This window comes from Botryllus schlosseri, chromosome 3 (assembly GCF_051294905.1).
Source record: "Botryllus schlosseri isolate E-star chromosome 3, Bs_hap1, whole genome shotgun sequence".
Taxonomy (NCBI): Eukaryota; Metazoa; Chordata; class Ascidiacea; order Stolidobranchia; family Styelidae; genus Botryllus; species Botryllus schlosseri.
This window is the reverse complement of record NC_137238.1, coordinates 21,691,624-21,710,827: the sequence shown is the minus strand read 5'-3', so window position 1 is coordinate 21,710,827 and position 19,204 is coordinate 21,691,624. Positions and strand designations below refer to the sequence as shown.

The 19,204-nt window shown below is 39.4% G+C and overlaps 1 protein-coding gene across 2 annotated transcripts; it reads right to left on the bottom strand.

Annotated features, from left to right (window-relative positions):
- Positions 1-554: 554 nt before the first annotated feature.
- LOC145436095 (uncharacterized) lies at positions 555-12,273 on the bottom strand. Of its 2 annotated transcripts, XM_080313381.1 has the most exons (5): positions 11,984-12,273; positions 11,362-11,424; positions 6,894-7,025; positions 5,876-5,947; positions 555-1,931 (listed from the first exon to the last, which is right to left on the bottom strand). In XM_080313381.1, the coding sequence occupies exons 3-5, from the start codon at positions 6,913-6,915 to the stop codon at positions 1,084-1,086; spliced, it is 942 nt and encodes a 313-aa protein (XP_080169507.1). In that variant the 5' UTR covers positions 6,916-7,025; positions 11,362-11,424; positions 11,984-12,273; the 3' UTR covers positions 555-1,083. The 2 variants fall into 2 exon arrangements, with proteins under 2 accessions (XP_080169507.1, XP_080169506.1); XM_080313380.1 differs by lacking the exon at positions 11,984-12,273 and having other exon boundaries at positions 11,362-11,967.
- Positions 12,274-19,204: the final 6,931 nt, after the last annotated feature.

The window sequence follows — 19,204 nt, the reverse complement described above, 5'->3', positions numbered from 1 at the left end:
GCTGGGCTTGACACCTAGCTAGTAGCTACCAACGTTTTTTCTAGGAATCAGGCGATATGTATAAATCTAGAAGAAACTGCTGTCTTGGTGTCTGCTGTCTTGGTGTCAAGCATCTACGCTTCGTTAAGACAAATAGGACACATCGGTTTTTCATTTATATCTGATAAAGCAAATTAATTGTTCCATGCAGAGTTACAGACCCAGTTTTCGACATTTAATTTACCGTTCCTTGTTCTTGTTTCTGTTCAAACCATTCGCAGTGAGTGAAACACTCTTTAAAACTGTGTTACGCAGCGGGATTCCATTGAACCACAGTCCAGTCGAATACCGATTCAAAACAATATCAATCTAAACTCGACACACCAAAGAATGAGTAATCAATCGAAACAGAGGCGGAGCGATAAGAGAGCTAAGTCGCTTAATTAATATGTAACAATGCGGTGCCCGGGGTCTACGATATTCAAATGTCGTAGGCCCCGCCTTGCCAGTAGTAATTGAGTTGATAATGAAAGATGTCGCCGGCCGAGGGTTGAGAACCCCTGCAGTAGAGGGTGGGTGTATTTGTAGGACCTCAAATCAGAACACTCACCAAAATCCCCAAGTTCTTATTAGGAAGGCGGATTTGGAAAAAAATATACATGGCGCTCTTTCATTGAAGTTGCATCTAAATGTCTTGGAAAAGGATCTAGATTATTTGGAGGGTTTAGTTCAAGATAATAACACCTCAAATCCAATAAAGTAAGTATAGAGAGCTTTGTAGGATGTGTTTCGTATCATATACGGACCTAAACGGGCATAAGCGCCCTTAATACAGCTGTTTTTGATTACACTTATTATTTGATTTTCGCATAAAATTGTGACGTGATGAGCGAATTCTGACGGCAAATTCGGAATCAGCATCGTCAAATTAGGTAAATTCAATTATTCGTTCTAAAAAAACAAAAAACAAAAAGTTGAAAAATGTCGACCAGTGTTATGTGTGTAGCAGGGATCGTCAACTGAAAATTCATAATGGTCAGTTAACAGAGTAGGCGAAATCCGTGAATTGCAAGAGCGCAATACCAAAGTCCAATATTTCAAAATCTACCTACCTTTGAAAAATGGGTCATGAAGCATTTCTTTGGGTAGCGGGCGATTTTTGGAATCATGACTTAATAACTTTCGGATCAGGCGAAGCAATCGTTTCTGTTTCTCTGGGTATGGATGCATGGTTTTTTTAACACTTGTCAAGTCAGGTTCTTTGTTCTGCATTATGTTTATTCGACGAAACGCTGGGATTGGTCCATCATACGGATGGGCACCACAAGAAAATAGCATGCTGAGAACTACGCCGATAGAAAATGAGTCCGAGCGGTAAGAATATCTTGGAGGCTTCTGATGAATTTCAGGTGCTTGGTATCCTTCTGTGCCTACTATTGGTTCGCTAATGGTCACTGTAATCTGTCCATCCTGAATCTCTTTGCTCAGACCAAAATCTGAGATCAAGCAGTGGCCTTCCATTGCAATAAGAATATTTTCCGGCTTAATGTCGCGATGTTGAATTCCTTGGTCATGGATGAATGAAGCTCCTTTAACAATTTGCTCGGCATATGAAGCAGACTCATCAAAGTTTAACTTTTTCAGATCACTTTCATTGATGACGTCATTCAATGTTTTTGGACAACGAGGCATGGATATATATATGAAAGGCAGAGTCTCTTGTTCCATAACTTTGGCATCGTAAACCTTAATGACATTGGGATGATGCTCTAGTTTACGTAGGATAGCCACTTCCTCGTAGCTTTCTTCTCTAATGTGGATGCAGTTGACGATTTTGATTGCAACTTCACACCAACTTCGAGTAAGATATTGCCTTCCTTCAAAGACATTTGCTCCTTCTTTTATAGGCCTTTTATTGTTAAAGTACAAAGTTTCAGAAAGTCGTTTCCAACCTGAATGAAAGAATATATTCTTACCGAAAACAGATAGAGTCAGATTTCAATCGTCGTGTCCAGCAATTTGTAATTAAGTCTTCCTAATAAATATACCAACAATTTATCAGAGTTACTATTCCAGTTGCGGAGAAGTCAGTACCATATATGAGAACTAATAGGTTATAGCAGCGGTGACCAATCTTTTTGAAACCATGAGTACTTACGTATTGATTAATGCGAAGGGTTACCAGTTACTCCCACCGTTTATCAGTGCACAGTTGGATTACTTCAGAAATTCAGAGCTTTGGGCAGGGTTGACGCCCCTTACCAACAGCAAAAACTGTCACTCACTGGAACTCAAACCAGCGTCTCCGGGATCAGTTAGGCTACGTATCCGCAGTGCGCGTCGAAGCACCAATGTCCGCGTTGAGACTCGGGATTAACTGGATTCCCGTTAAGCCTCTGCGTGGGCGAAGACGAGCAACGCCCCGATCGAAAACTGCGTCTTATGTTCGTTAGGGTCGACTGACCTATGTTCAACTGCTGTTCACATCGAATCGTTCTCCACTGTGACCTTTGATTTACATTTGAATATTTGCTACAGCGACCGCGGGCAACTCATTTGGATCTCGCGGTAGTCCGCGGGCACCACGTGGGTGACCCCTGGATTATAGGCACCATCACATTTGCCTTCAAATATGAGTTCAGGAAGTCGGTGTTACGATGTATAATTTTCAATGTGCGATATACCACTCAGTGTTGGTGTCAAGTCAACATTGGTGGTGGGTAGTTCATCGCAGCGGCCGAGGTTCTTCAATTTCACCCATACCAGCTTTCAACATGCAAATGTGAATTTGGTCATGCCATAAATACGGGGAAATAATTTACAATTCAACAAAGTTTGAGGTTTGAGCATTTATTAGCTACTGCAGAAAGCCATATTCACGTATTGCTCAGTAAGTAGATTTTTCTTCTGCCACAAAACTGACGAAAACACGAAAAAAAGTGTCTGCTTGATGAGCTGACACCGAGAAACACCATTTCACTAGCGTATTAGAATTAGGAAATGTGGACATGGCTTGTTAACAATAGGCATCTATCGTACTGAACTTTATCAATCATTTGCAGGAGAACTTTTGACCTGTCGCAAAATGCATTGCTGCAGGAGCTACATTCTAGGAAACGAGTAAAATTGAGCATATTAAGAGTGGCTATAGTCTACGATTATAAACAGCTCCGCGTCTAACCCTGCGTCTAACCATTCTAGATTATATTAACAGGGCATGTTTGCGCTTGCGCAATTCATTTGTTAATCCTGATTTCAGTAATCATTTGTAATCAAGCCTTTTCAGATAGGCTGTTCTTGCCGCTATATAAAGCGTCTGCGAACCACCATTTGTTGGTTATTTACGTTGACGCAAAATTAATTGTAAATCTTACATTAGTTACGTTTATCTTGATTCTGTTACGTTCGCCGGCTGTATGTTGCTGTTGCTGTTGCTGTGCTTAGTGTCAGCTATCATCATCAAGTTGGGCGTGCTATTTTGTTAATAAAGTCATGGATCACGTGTATGAATTACAACGATTAGCATCCGTAGATAACCCCATAGACAGGCTTCTGCGCCTATAATCGGCAGCGCAAGATTCAGACTGCCGCGCAGAAACAGGGCATATGCATAACATACGACATGAACTTATAAGAAAGTAGGCTACTTACTGCACCGCAACCTTGCACCTATCTACGTAGCCTACTCCAGTGAAAAAGTAGCTGTAGCTGTTACGTAGTAGCCTACTTCTAACTCGAAGTTGTCTTCTGGTCAGTATGAACTCTGGTATCAAACGTCCTCACACCGATGAGACACTGGGACCGGAAATACTTGAAAAACTCGCCATGATATTCCCATGATTACACTCCGTGAAATATTGTACAGATGCATGCTGGCAGAATCCTTCCTCGCAGGCAAATAATTTTGAACTGAGCGAGTTATGGAGTTTATGTGACATATGTTATCTGTTTTGGGAGGTATAAAATAAATTTCGCTTTTCTTTGTAACCTTTAATACGAACAAATCGGCAGTCACTTTTAATGTGAAAAGTAGGGCTTGCATCAGTCTATATGAAGACACATATTTTTGTTATTCAATATCATCCTGAAGTGGATTTTTGCAATTCAATTACAAAATTTGCAGCGTGCTTGGGGTCGATGATATCATATCCAAATCATTCTACAACAGAAGCAGACATACATACAAAGAGGCTCTATATCATAATGACCTGTGATATTTGATCGCAATAACAAGCTATTTGGAAGTCACAATGTCGATTTACGGGCAATATGTAAGCCTATGTCCCCTCAAATGTATGAGTTCGAGCCTGTATCGAAGCGTCGTGTTCTGCCAACATTTGACTTAATCTTTATTCTTTATTTCTAAGGTTGCGAGTTGCGACCAAACATTCTTTTTTGACTTGCTGTAGCTTCGATAGTAGTAAAAAGTTCAATAAAAATTAAAACATCCGAGTTTTTGATCGCATGTTTCAAAGGTCTCCAGGTCGTGTGTCTTTGCACCCACCCAGTGGTTGCCGATGATATACTATCAAGCAACAAAGCTTGAACGTTAATAAATATTTTGTGAGAAGGCGGATATTCACATATAGGCCCTATATCCGCAGTAGGCAGAAATTGTATCCAAGTGTTGGGCCGGCAAAAGATCCGCTGTTCTCGGTTGAACATTTGGGCGCTGAGAATCATTTTGCAATTTTTGATCCATAGAAATACATCTCCGCTGTTGTAGCAAATAAACAAATGCATGCACAGCAAAATTGGTTCCTACCCCGACAATGTATCATTACTGTCGGAGGGCCTCAAGCCCCCTTGGTATCTTTCACGTCCCACAGTTTCAGAACCGCTGAATGAGAGTGTCATTACCGAATTAGTCTATCCAATTTGCATTCACTTCAACAAATATGGACAATTGGACATGAATGAGTATGCGAATTCAGTGTCTCTTGATGCCATTGTGATCAGCTAGTTTCGTCACTAGTATTATTCACAATATTCGAGCCGTGTTTGTGATACTTTAAACCAGGGCTGGCCAACCTTTTCGGCCAAAGGGCCACATTCGATTGATGAACTTTTGCGCGGGCCACTATTCGCGCGAAGCGCGAAAATTTTTTGAAGTTCATAGGTCAATAATATTGTCACTTGACTATATTGCGGGCCTGCTGTATATCGCTGGGCTAAGTTTGCGAGGACTGGGCTATTCGGCGCATGGACATATCGATATCGAAAGCTGTGACCAACATGCGTCAATCATTTCGTGCCTATAGGTTTCACGGTGGACGGTCTTACTGCGAGCGCAAACGCAAGGTCGCATATATTGAACGACACTCTGTCTCGTAATCGCGAATATAGTCAGACTCAATCTGATACATTGGGTGTTCTTCCATTTTCACAAAAGGGCAACAATATTAAAAACAAGAAATCGAGCGACAACATATTGCGCTAAGCTTGTAGAAATTTTTTACCTTTGATAAATCTATCGCAAATTATTCTGCTTTATTGTAGTGTACGAAGATGTACCAATATGTGAATGGCTGATGGATCTGTCAATGCATCGGAACTGATATTTTCGTCATCACATCTCAAGTATTGCGGCCAGACTAATCAAAGTTTTGGTTGGCCTTGCAAGCTCAAAATCTGTGTAATTCATTTTTGATGATATTAGAAATTTCGGAAATTACCTCGCGGGCCACTCAAAACCTTCTCGCGGGCCATGGGTTGGCCCGCGGGCCACGGGTTGGCCGGCCCTGCTTTAAACGAAATTAGAGTGGTTATAGGGAGTTGGGAAATGGCACTTTTGATTGAGTGATAAAGATGTGGACTCAAAATGTAAAATGAGTCACATTGTTCAATACACATTTACCATATATCTTATCCCATAAAATACTATAAAATTACCCACCTTCTCCAACAGGAGCATTCTTGAAAGAGTCAACTTCGTGACTTGAAGGTAATGAAGGTTTTTGAAATTGATCTTAAGGAAAAATACATTCAGATCCAAGTAAAATATTGGACTTCAATAGTAAACTAGTACCTAGAATTAAAGTTGTTGTCCAAATCGAGAATAGTGATATATCGCGTCGGATTTTATATGCCTTTTTTTGGCCTGACCACATGAATTGGTGATTCAGAGTTAGTCAGACACCATGCAAAATATTTTTTCATGTAATCAATCAGGATTTTGGTTTTAGTACTACTCAAGTGGTGATGTTTTCAAAACTTCCACTCATATTTCAACAGTTTCTCACGACACACTACTGACTTTTTACACAATTTAGATTTTATCAAGTATAAATTGGTGCTTGGAAACATTTTCATCACTTCTATGTATGAATTTTTCATATAAACTAGGCCATGTAGCTTTTGCTTTACGGTAACAGAATATGATATTAAAATTGTCGCCGTTATTCAAGTTTTTTTGTTCAATTTCTGCCATATGATCAGAACAGAATACTGAAATGGCGTTTGGTTAAATTGGCAGCACTGGTATACGGTACTCGAGCTGTAAATAGCTCTTTGGAACAATATTATGTCATGAGGTTTCACCCATGTGAAGTATGAGTAAAGATTAATTCTGTAGTAGCCTCCGAGTTTACTCATAGACTATTACCTAGCTAAAGCGTCCCTTGCGGTCACATTAAATAACGGTCATTTGATGCAAAAATCCGAAGTGAGGACAAATCCAGGCCAAAGTCATATCATTTTTTGCTTGAATTGTCTTAATTGGTGTGCTATATTCGTTTGTATTGGTTGAACCCAGGGCCACAATATTTGATCCCTGTCGGCCAGGTTTAAAAAATGAGCAATAACACAAATAAGATTGCGTTATCCGGTTCATTTAACTATTTTGTAAAACCAATGCAACGATGAGACAAATTACAAACATCACAACTAGGAACATAGATATTAGTATGACTTACCTGATACATTAGTTAGTGCCATACTATATAAATTGTAGACAATCTTGTCGCCATAAACATGGTCTCCACTATCGACTTTAATTGAACTGTTAATGAACGTTTGGCCAACAGATTCACCTTTAGCAAGTGTTGCTGCAAACAAAACATAAAAAAGCGATACTTTTCAGTATTCACACAGAATAAAAAAGATTTGTAAGAATTTAATTCGGCTCGTGGTCCCGGAACCCCGAAAATTAGCCTCGAATTTTGCATTGTAACGGAGTTCGATATTTTGACGCAACAATGCCGTCTGGCAGCAAGTGAGGAGCAGTGCACACCGCAAGTGTATTGTTCATTGTTGCGCAAGCGATTGAGCATTCACACTCTCACTCTCACTGTGCACTTACTCCTGCGTTGCGCCATACTATTCCAGAGGGCATTGTTGCGACCAGGGCTGTGGAGTTGGTGAATTTTACCACCCACTCCGGCTCCGACTCCGACTCCAATAGTATTACCAATGTACTTCGAACATTATATGCCACAGTGACGGTTAAATAACTATCATATAACCATTAAACATATGCAAAAATATATGATTACCGATGGCATGTAAAATTGTTTCATTGTGGCACAGCTCGAATTATACACTATGCAATTAACATGAAAAAGTGATTTTCAAAATATCCTTCCTTTTCATATTTTATAAGTTTTTATAACATGAACTTTCTAATATCCTAATATGTATGAATCATTCAAATATGACATATATCCAATCCTGTATAATTAAAATGTTGATGAAAAATATAAGTGTAGCTCTTGCACATGTGTATGAGTCAGCAACTAATAAAGAGATTGAACTTACTAATTTTCTTATTACACACTATACTGATTACATGCACACACACTCTTACTACTAATAGACATTGGTCATAAATGAAATTTAGTAAGTAGTCAAATACCATAGCCTATATCTAGTCTACGTGTACTTAGTCAAGTATTCAAGGACCATGACTTGCAGTCTTTCTTAATCATTTGTTCGACCCAAACAGCTAAGCTACACTACAAATATTTTTGATTTTGTCAAGTGGGAAGCATCGTTTGGTTAGATTTACATCAATTATATAATTTTAGAAAACCAGCCGATGCATTTTCTCAGTCACAGTATCATGGTATAGTTCCAAAAATTGCATCAATTAGTGACTGCATCGCGAAACTGCATATTGCGATTTTCTTCCTCTATGCAACTGAATTGTAATTTACAAGTATATTGTCTAATTTTATCGATATCAGGGGTAGCCAAGTTTTTCAGCCTAAGGGACACTTGAGATTTACGAACCGTTGCGCGGGCAACTGGAATAACGTTTTTAGTCGTCCGATAGGAGCGAACCGAATTAGGTACCATTGTAAACAAGACTTATATTACTACGCTCCAAAATTGATAAGAAATATGTCATGAAACTGTGCAGTGTATGGTCATGCCATGGTCGCGCCAAGCGCGAAATATTTTCCAAGGTAATGACTGAATTCTATCAATGAATATGTTACTAACATATATCGCGGGTCGCATCTGTATACCACTGGGCTCATTTGGCAAGGACAGGATTATTCGACGTTTAGACATTGCACTATCGACGGTTTCGGTGAAAATGGATCTATCATTTTTTGCATATGTTTCGTCGTTGACGATCTCGCAGCTTGTGCACAAGCGAAGCCGCCCTCAGGCTTTACGCTATTTCGGCTACTTATCATCTAGGTTGAGTGTGAGTAGCATTGTCTCGTCTATCCGCGCCAAGCGCGAAAAATTTGTATAATTAATGATTGAATCGGTCAATATGATCGAGAATTGCATATAGATTTTTATTCTCTCTCTGCTCACGTATTAAGATTTGCCGGTAGAGCGGAATGAGGTGGGTTTGAAAAGGTAGGACCACTCAATAATAATAATTAAACATATCCAGGCATAGGAGAGATGTGGTACCGATGGATCAAAAATTGCAAAATGATCTCTGGCCCTCAAATCTTCAGCCGAGAATAGTGGATCTTTTGCTGTCTCAACACTTCGATACAAGCTCTACCTATCGCGGACATTTACATGAATATCCGCCTTTTCAAAATATATTTATGAACGTTTAAAATTTGTTGCTCGAACGTGTCATCGGTCCCCACCCGGTGGGTCCAATGGTACACGGCCCTGGGACCTATGAGATATACGCTCAAAAACTCAAATTTGTTAACTTGTTTTGCTGTGTACTATAAGCTAAGCTACAGCTAGCCAATGAGGAATGTTTCGTCGCGACCTTCAAGAATAAAATAGATTATATCAACTCAAATGTTGGCCTAAAATCATGTTTTGATTTACGCCTGAACTTAAAAAATTAATGCCACATACATATTACCCGCAAATCGACATTTTGACTTTCAAATACCTCGTAATAGCGATAAAACACCACAGGTGACCAAGATTTACAGCCTATATACAGGTAGGCGAGTTTCTGTTGTTAAGTGATTATTTGGCCCATCTATTTTGCTTGATTTGGCCACCGTATCACAGGTCCCCCACCCCATAAATATTGTAATTGACTTGAAAATAGTCCACTCGAGGATGGTATTGATTCAAAAAATATGTGACATTATATACCCTGATACAAGCCTATTACTTCACATCACAAATTATGGCGGGTTTGTTAGTCTGAAAGGTGATATAGAAAAATGCAAATGTCGATCCAAATTTACTTTACACCCCCTAAAACGTAAATCATTCGTCACAGACCCTATAACTTACGCAGGTCGATTTTTTTTGCATGTGAGGAAACATTCTGTCAGCATGTCATTGTAGACAAATTCACAGAGTGTAATCATGGAATTATCATGGAGAATTTTTCAAGTATTTTCGGTCCCAGTGATCCATCGGTACCACATCTCCCCTATACCTGTAGTAGGAACGAAACAGCACTTCGTCAGGTTCGAAAAGAACTTGGGTCTTGTGCTCCCATAGGGTGATAAACCGACTCTCCCCCCTCCATCACGTTGTTCGCTTTTACCACGTAATTAGTAGTACTATGTAGTGAGCACGCGCTAAGCGCGAAAATTTTCAATGATTCATAATAAAATCGGTCAATAAGATCGAGAATTGCATATATATTGCTATCAATTTCTTGTCCTCTCTACTCGCGTAATCAGATTTACCGGTAGAGCTGAGTGAGGTGTCTCGGAAACTGTAAGGCCCGTAAATAATAATTAAACATCTTCGGTCGGGTGGACCCGGTGGCATGAATTCGTTACACGATGTTATTTCGTAACCTCCACAATATCAAAAAATTGTAGAATCGCATAAATGTACTAAACTATAGCACGCACACGATTTGAAATAGGTATTTCTTCACTGGCATATAATTTTTCCGCGCGGGATGGTGTTTGTCTTGTGAGGTTCAGATTGCCAAGACAGAAACATTCTGCGCCCGTCATTTAGGCGCCTATGGACAATTAAACTTATACGTATCAGCATAAGCGCAGTACTTTTCGGCCAAGGTTTTTGTCGCTGCCGATCGTTCTAGCACACCTCTTGGAGTCGCATGTTACATCACCCAAAACTTTATATCTCGGTGTGACGTGACGCGGTAATGGCCAACGCCGATGTGCCCATTTTTATAAATCTTGCGTATTTTTTCTTTGGTGAAGAGTACCCAATAATCAAGATATTTGGCAAGCAGAAAAAGCGCGGAGCGCGAAAATGTTTTGAAAAAGCTGCATAAATTTTCAAAAAATACTCTATAATTTATGCTAATTTACGAAATAATTTTGCGCCCCCTTCGAGCCCCCCCCCCAATTGGGGGGTTTTGGGTGCGGCAGTTACGGTTCTGTATTTCACACAATATTACGAAGATAATAGCATAACGGGAAAATTTAAAATGCAAATATCTCAAAAATCGGATGTGTCAGCAAAGAGTATTGGCATTTCCGGAATCAGGGAAAAAATTTCTTCTAAAACCATTTGATTCCATCCTCGTTTAAACTTTGATATCGACCAGCGATAATTATTATTTGATAACATAGCCTAAACTTCAATGTAAATGAGACAGTTCATATTTTTGACTTTTTTGTTGCGACTCTGTCAAAGCTGAGATTTGTGATAAGCAGCTCTAGCTTGACATAGGTCTCACCACCCTTTCAATATAAGCCTACTTTCTAAAAATGCAGTATACTGATCACATCGTGAATTTCATAAATATCAATATCCAATAAAAGCACATTAACACCTGTTCATATTCATTGATGGCAAGTAATACCGAAGCATGTAGGCTTACTAGTTTATCTGATATTAAGTTTCAAATCGCAACTGAACTATGTTCAAAATGTGAAATTACCGACAAAACGCACAGTCATACACTCGGCATTTAAGACGAACAAATCACTTAAAGATGATGAGTTGAAATGTGCGCCGATATAAATTCTTACTTTCCCGGTTCAAACCAGGCATATCGTCACTTACCGATGTCACTGTGTGATGAAGGATTAGCTGGATGGGAATCCGCAGAATGAGAACTTTTGCCTCCTTCAGCCATGAAAATAATCTGAGATAGGTGATTCAAGTAAAACTATATATAATATAATCTACCAATAATAGATGAGGTAAGTCATATAATAGTAAAAATATAAAAACACAAGTATAACCTTATAACAGTTGGTGTCGAGTCAGACAATGACAACAAAGGTATGTACGGGCCACTCCTTGAGTAAAAATCGAGTGATGGTTTATTATAATTTGCTGGTAGGTCCAATGACTACAGACTTTCCAAGAGGTGCTTTAATCAATTTTACTGAATTGTGTTCAGTTGAAAAACCTGTTTGTAACTCAATTTTCAAACCAGGCCTATGTTACAGAGAAAATTTAGCACTTTCGAAAGGTTTAATTCTGTACTGCAACGCAACTCAGTTCCATGCCACATCGAAAAGTGAGTCATTCGAAGCAATGTAGGCTACTGCTGCTTTCCTGATGCAGTATAGGCATCAGCTGGTCATAACTAACACTTCATTCTCAAATTTCCTGACTCAAATCATCCATATACATTTTACAATTCTATTAGCTTCCGAATGAGGAAGGCAATATTTACCTTATAAACACCACCATTTCGATAATTTGCATAATTGTTGTGTAGTTATTGCACATGCTGTGATAATAATATGGCAATCAAATCAGAATAAAAGTAAAGCTATTGAAGATGTCCATCCGAGGTCCATGATGTAGCCTATGCTGGAGAAATACTCTCTACAACCCATTTAAAGGCCTCTATAAACTTGTTAACGGACGCAGTCGTTGGTAATAAATACACAAAAGGGAAGGTCGTAATCCATTTATTTATGACTTATTAAACATTACAACAAGGTTGGGTGGGCCAGATAAAAGCACAATATTGGATATAAAAATAATATTACATTCAGTAAAAATAGGCGGGGTCGGATTTAAAATGAAACGTGCACAACGCATATTGATTTACTCACCGTAACATTGTTTTCTTTACTCATGAAGTCACCTCGAACAAAATAACGGAATATTCTAAGCCTTTTTGCCGAACATCATGAGGCAACTACACCGAATCAACTGACTATTAAGCTTAACATAAAACGGAGTATGGGCTAATATACTCAGAGTTCAACCCAGGTGCATGGGTTAGAGACCACTGTATTGACAAAAATATGTAACCATAACCAGGGCCGTAACTGCCGCACCCCAAACCCCCCAATTGAGGGGGCCGAGCTCGAAAGGTGCCCTAAATAATTTCGTGAATTAGCATAAATATTAGAGTATTTTTTGCAAATTTATGCAACTTAGTCAGAAGATTTTCGCGCCGCGCGCGATTTCAAGTTGCCAAAGGTCTTGATTATTTGGTACTCCTCCCCCAAAAAAATTGCGCAAGATTTATAGAAATGGGCATATCAGCGTTGGCCATTACCTCGCCACGATGCACCAAGACATATACATTTTTAGGCAGAGGTGGTCAAAGTAGTCAAGAAAGCTACTCATGTAGAAGTAGAAGTAGCGGCGAAAAAAATCTACTCAAGTACGAGTAGAAGTACTTCTTCCGTAAGCTACCTAAAACTACTTGAAGTAGAATTGACTGACTTTAAATTTACTCAAGTAAGTAAGTAGTTTTGAAAATAGTCATAATTCGTTCACATGGACTGACAAAAGCTGCAAATTGAGCTATGCAGAAGGTGCAGAGAGCTTGATTCGTATTGATGCATCCCAGGAGGTGTCAATTTTCGACAGAATATACATTCTTTCGCATCATGGGATGCAAATTATAGTATTGATATGAAAATTAGATACTAACCCTTTGTGTACTATAAAACCCCGTTTTATAGAATATCATAACATAGCGCCTTACCCCATAGTATAAGGTCCCAAGTTTGGGCGAAGCGCAATACGGAGAAGTTTTATCGGATACGGTTTTAACACTTTGCGCGATTAGTTTACGTTAATAACTAATATTGTGGATTGTAAAATTTATATTCAGTGTAGCTTTATTTTTGGAAAATAGAGGCATTACTATACACTTGCTTTTATGCTTCAACATGTATGTTCTGCAGACAAAAGAACTGAAAGTAATTACAATTTAAAGTATGATACTCGGAATTCAAAGTGAAATTTAAATACCACTTCTAAAAAGCGGAATATATATTTCATGTCTTTTGTCAATTGTCCATAAAGCTTCAAAATTGATCTGCTAAAACGGATGTAACGTTCAAAAAGCACTTTCCAGATTAGCAAGACCCGTCATGGGCTGCTAGATTACGATATGATAGGTAATTGCTAGATTGCGAATCGGTAGTTCTGTAATATTACGGTGGGCCATATTTACTGTGATGAAATATTTTATATGGCGACAATGCGACAATGCGGTATGAGCGGAATCAAGCAATCCGGTTACTAAATAATATTCACTGATACTTTCGTGAAAACATATGTGTCACTCCATATAACCACTGTGCGCGAAGCGCAACAAAATTTCTGGGCTTTGCTTGACTTTTATGAATATTAAACGTTGGTACTCCGTGAAAACTGCCCCCAAATTCCTCATGCTATGTTTCGTATTGGGGGATAAAACTACTTCTACTGGACAAACTGAAAATAGCGAAAAGTAAGTAAGTAGATCACAAAATATTACGAAGTAGAAGTAGAAGTAGAGAAAATCAGATCTACTTGAGTAAGTACCAGAAGTAGAGGAAAACTACTTGAGTACTTCCAAAAAGTAGATATACTTCGTTACTGACCACCTCTGTTTTGGGCCATGTAACATTAGGGTTACCATACGTCCTCTTAAGAGGATTTGTCCTCTTTTTTGACTTTTTTGAAAGTGTCCTCGGCGGGTGCCCAAATGTCCCTTTTTTTGAGATTTTGTCCTCTTTTTTCGAGAATTTTGGTTAAATATAGGGCCAAATTCGACTGTAATAACGCTCCGGCGGCTAATTCAGGACCTGGGCTGGAAAGCTGACTTTTTAAGTCAAGCGACCAGGAAATGGGAAAAATTTAACTTTTTTCGTCGGTTTGAAATTTTTGAGAAAGTGATTTCCAAAATATGGTAACCCTATGTAACATGCGACTCCAAGAAGTGTGCAAGAACGATCGGCAGCGAGAAAACTTTGGCCGAGAATGACTGCCATTATGCGGACCGGAAACTTCGTTATATATACAAACTACATACAGGGTAAACTGTCCATAGGCCCCTAAATGACTGGCGCCGAATGTTCCTTTCTTGGCAATCTGAACCTCACAAGACAAATACCATCTCACAGGGAAAGATTATATGCCAGTGAGGAAATACCCATTTTAAATCGTTTGATCTTTCAGTTTAGTATACGTTTGGGCGATTCTATATTTTTCGATAAAGCAGACCAACGGGTCCGCCGCCCGAAGATGTTTAATTATTATTTAGGGGCTCTACAGTTTCAAGAAACCTCACTCAGCAGTATCGGTAAATCTGATGACGTGAGCAGAGAGGAAAAGAAATTGATAGCAATATATATGCAATTCCCGATCTTATTGACCGATTTTATCATGAATAATCGAAAGTTTCCGCGCTTAGCGCTGGCTCACTGAGCAGTTTTGTGGAATAGGCGAGCAACGTGATGGGGGTCGGTTTATCACCCAATGGGATTCCAAGACACAAGTTTATTTTGGGGGTCTTGCCTGACGAAGTGCCGTTTCGTTCCTGCCAACGGGTATACACCTGGAGATGTTTAATAATTATTGAGGGTTCCTACACCTTTTCAAACACACCTCACTCAGCTATACCAGTAAATCAGATTACGTGAGCTGAGAGAGGATAAAAATTGGGAGCAATATATATGCAATTCCTGATCATATTGACCGATTCAGTCATGAATTATAGAAATTTCTCGCGCTTCGCGCGATTAGGCGAGTAAAGCTGACGCACCAAATAGACACTCAGTGGCGAGATAGCGCAGTGGTATAATCCGCGGCTGCAACACCAATGGGTGCGGGTTCGAGTCCGACCGAGGTCAACTTCCGAATTTCGGTACCTAAGTGTTGGAGGTTTACCTAGGCTCCTCCTCGTCACCTCATCCGCGTCAGCGGTGTCTTACAAAAATCCTAGAGGTGGGCCGTGCTATAAGTCGGCAGTTACGGAATACAAGAAGAATATCGGCCTGGTGTAAATGACCATAGTAGTCGACAAACACCATGAATACCCCAAACCAAAAAAAAAAATTCAAATGAACACTCAATGTAGATGGTAAGTAGCGGTAAACGGCGTACAGCCTGTGGTGGGCTTCGACCACCAGGCGTTCGGTTTATGATCCTATGGAGGTCTCAAGACCAACGTCTTTTTTTTTTTGGGGGGGGGGGGGGGGCTGACGAAGTGCTGTTGCGGCCCTGACGATAACTCTTGCGCAACGCATATTCCACGCCCTAATATATCTTTCATAAACTCATTTTAGGCTACATAATTTCAATTTAGTCACATTGCGCGCATTCATAAAAGGTTTTCACATGTTAAAAAGTATACGGACTGGATTTTTTCGAAAGAAGTATCCCCAACGTAGAGGTTGCTACGTCATGACTATGGTGCATCCAGGATGGGGTTGGTGAGGGGCACTTGAAAATGGGTGGAAAGAGAAATTGGTAAAAATTTTTGCCTAACGAAAACAGATTTCGTCACATATCAATAGGGCTGGGCACAATGATTCGAGTACTCGAATCTGAATCGAGTAATAAATCTAATGATTCGAGTCGAGCAGTAAAAGACGATTTTTTCGAGTACTGAAAATAGACGCTCCTCACCACCGAAAGTTAATCTATCAACGAAAATTTTAGTTTGGATAGTATTTTCCACTGCGGATGCCTTCAAACCTTCATTGGCAGTGACACAGCATACGAAACAGATGATACAAAGATACGAAGGTTACTGGAAATACCATATTTCTGAAGTCACGATTAATTCACAGCATTGTCACAAAGTGCAATGAAATCGGTATGATTGAAAAAATACCAAAGTATCTTCAATGTGATGGATAGCAGGCATTATATTATTTGTGGCATACTGCATACTGCTATTACGTCATAATGAGTAATACTCGAAAACTCGACTCGACTCGAAGCAGAATACGTGATTCAGAATCGAATCACTCAGGTACTCGATTTTGCCCAGCCCTACATATCAATGACAAATATTCAAGTACAAAACGTGGCTAGGTGCCTTTCATTATCTGGATCAGAAAGAATGAGGTTAAATAATTTGTTGCTGGGCACCTTCTTCAATTAATATTAGCACTTGCGGCTTTCACAAACTCTGTGCAAACGTTTGAGAGCCACTGCTTTAGACCGTTCCTGATTGTAAATATCAAGGCAGAAATTACAGGCAGTAGATAATGAATTACTTACAATACTTAGTAGAATCTGGTAAGCTGTAAGTTATAGATATGTTTGTTTTGAGGTATTCATGGTATTTGTCGACTACAATGGTTATTTATACCGGGTCAATTTTCATTTGTATTCCGTAGCTGCCGATTTGTAGCACGACACAATTCTAGGCTTTTTATAATACACCGCATGCTTCCCGCCTAGTAACCTTATAATTAGCTCTAAAACTGCACATAAAACCGGACACTACTCGTCAAACTTCAATATCACATCTCTCTCAATAGTTACGATGCGCTGGACGATCAGCTATTAGGTAACATTAGCTGTTTATGATGGTAAATCATGACACGTTGATGATTCATGACAGAAAATTGTCATTTTGACTTGGGTGCGATCTTTTGTACAATTACTCGAACTCGGACTGAATAGGTTATATTATAACTCTAGCTGAGTCGGGTCAAACGTTACAATCTGAAAACGACTTTTGACTCGGAACGCCGTAACTATTGATATACAAGTCCAGAGGTGGTCAAAGCAGTCAAGAAAGCTATTCAAGTAGAAATAGAAGTAGCGACGAATAAATCTACTCAAGTACGAGTAGAAGTACTTTCTACCTAAGCAACCTAAAACTACTAGAATATTAATAATAATTTATAGAGCGCCGAATATAACGCTGTATAAGCGCTGTACATAAAAGGCAATAAAATATAAAAGTAAACGATATGTATAAAAGACGAAGTGCACAGTTGTAGGGCGGAATGAAGTAGAAGTAGAATAGACTGATTTTAAATCTACACAAGCAAGTAAGTAGTTGTGAAAACGTTCGTGAATCGTTCGCGTGGACTGTCAAAAGCTGCTAATGGGGCTATACGGAAACAGTAGAGAGCTTGATTCATATTGATGCATCCCAGGAGGTGTTAATGTTTGACATAAGCAGCCGTCCACATCATGGGTTGTAAATGAAAGTATTGATATGGAAATGCGATACTAATCCTTTGTTTACTCGAACACCGAGTTTAAGAGAAGATCATGGCGCCCGCCCTCATATTATAAGGCCCCTAGTTCAGTTGAATAGCAATACGGAGAAGTTGTGGCGGATACTGTTTTAATACTTTGCGCGATTAGTATACGTTGATTGAAAATATTGCAGATCGTAAAAATGCTATATAGCGTATAACTTTAATTTCGGAAAATATAAGGCTATTACTACACTTTCTTTTATACTTCAACATGTATGTTCTCCAGACACAGGAACTGAAACTATAATTAGAACTCAACGTATAAATACTCGTAATTCAAAGAAAAATACAAATACTACTTTCAAAAAGCGGAAGATATATTTCATGTCTTTTGTCCAGAAAGTTTCAACGGCGGTCTGCTAAAACAGGTCTAACGTTTAAAAAAAGTCAAATTTCACTTTTCCAGTTTAAGACACGTCATGGGCTGCTAGGCTAGAGTGCGAAACGGTAGTTTCAAACGTTATGGCGGACCATACTGTGATGAAATATTTGATATAGGCGACAATGCGGTGTAAACGGAACCAGGCAACCCGGTATCTAAATCATATTCAGCGATACTTTCGGTAAAACATAGATGCCACTTCATAGCTACTGTGCGCGAAGCGCAACGAAAGTTCTGGCTATTACATGACTTTTATGAGAATTAAATGTTGATACTACCTGAAAACAGCCACGAAATTTCTTAGGCTATCTTTCTTACTGGGGGATTAAACTACTTCGGCTATCCGACAGTCGTCGAGCATGTCCGCATTCGAGTCGAAATACAAGTAATTTCTTCGAAATGTATACTAGTGAGCCTTCAGGATTACCGGATCACGACGTAACATCGACCTCGCCTTCCACCACATACCACCTCATTTTGTCGCTTGCGTCTTATATTCTCTGCATTACTTTTCATTCAGTGTGCACGCACGCTTCTTTACTTCGCCTAGGCCAAGGTGGGTGTCTGACCTTAAAGACTACTCCAAGCTGTTTCGACACCTGCCTATCTTTTCATTGCATCACAGTTTTTTGGTGTGTTGAAATGATGAAAATAATTATAAAACTGACTGACTGACATTGGCATTCTGTTGCCCACTTGATGTATATAGTTAGTTACTGGGGATGGTGTGAACATGAGGTTTACGTTCGCGTTCTGTGTGTGAACCTCGGAAATTTAGAGGTTCGCGTTCACAACAGAACCTTGGTAGGCTCTGCACTGTGAACCTTTTTGGTAAATTGTAATTTGCACTTCATTATAAGATCTTTGGTTCAAATTTATTGCATTTCAACTGCGGGTCACTCTATGCATGGCGCTGGCAGCATAAAAAATCAACACTAAACGAGCATGGACCCTGACAACCTTGAAAGTTTTACTTGCTTTTTTGTTACCAAAAATTTCTCGAAATATCCAGCTTTCCATTTGTGAATATTTAGCGATCGACCCACTGCTG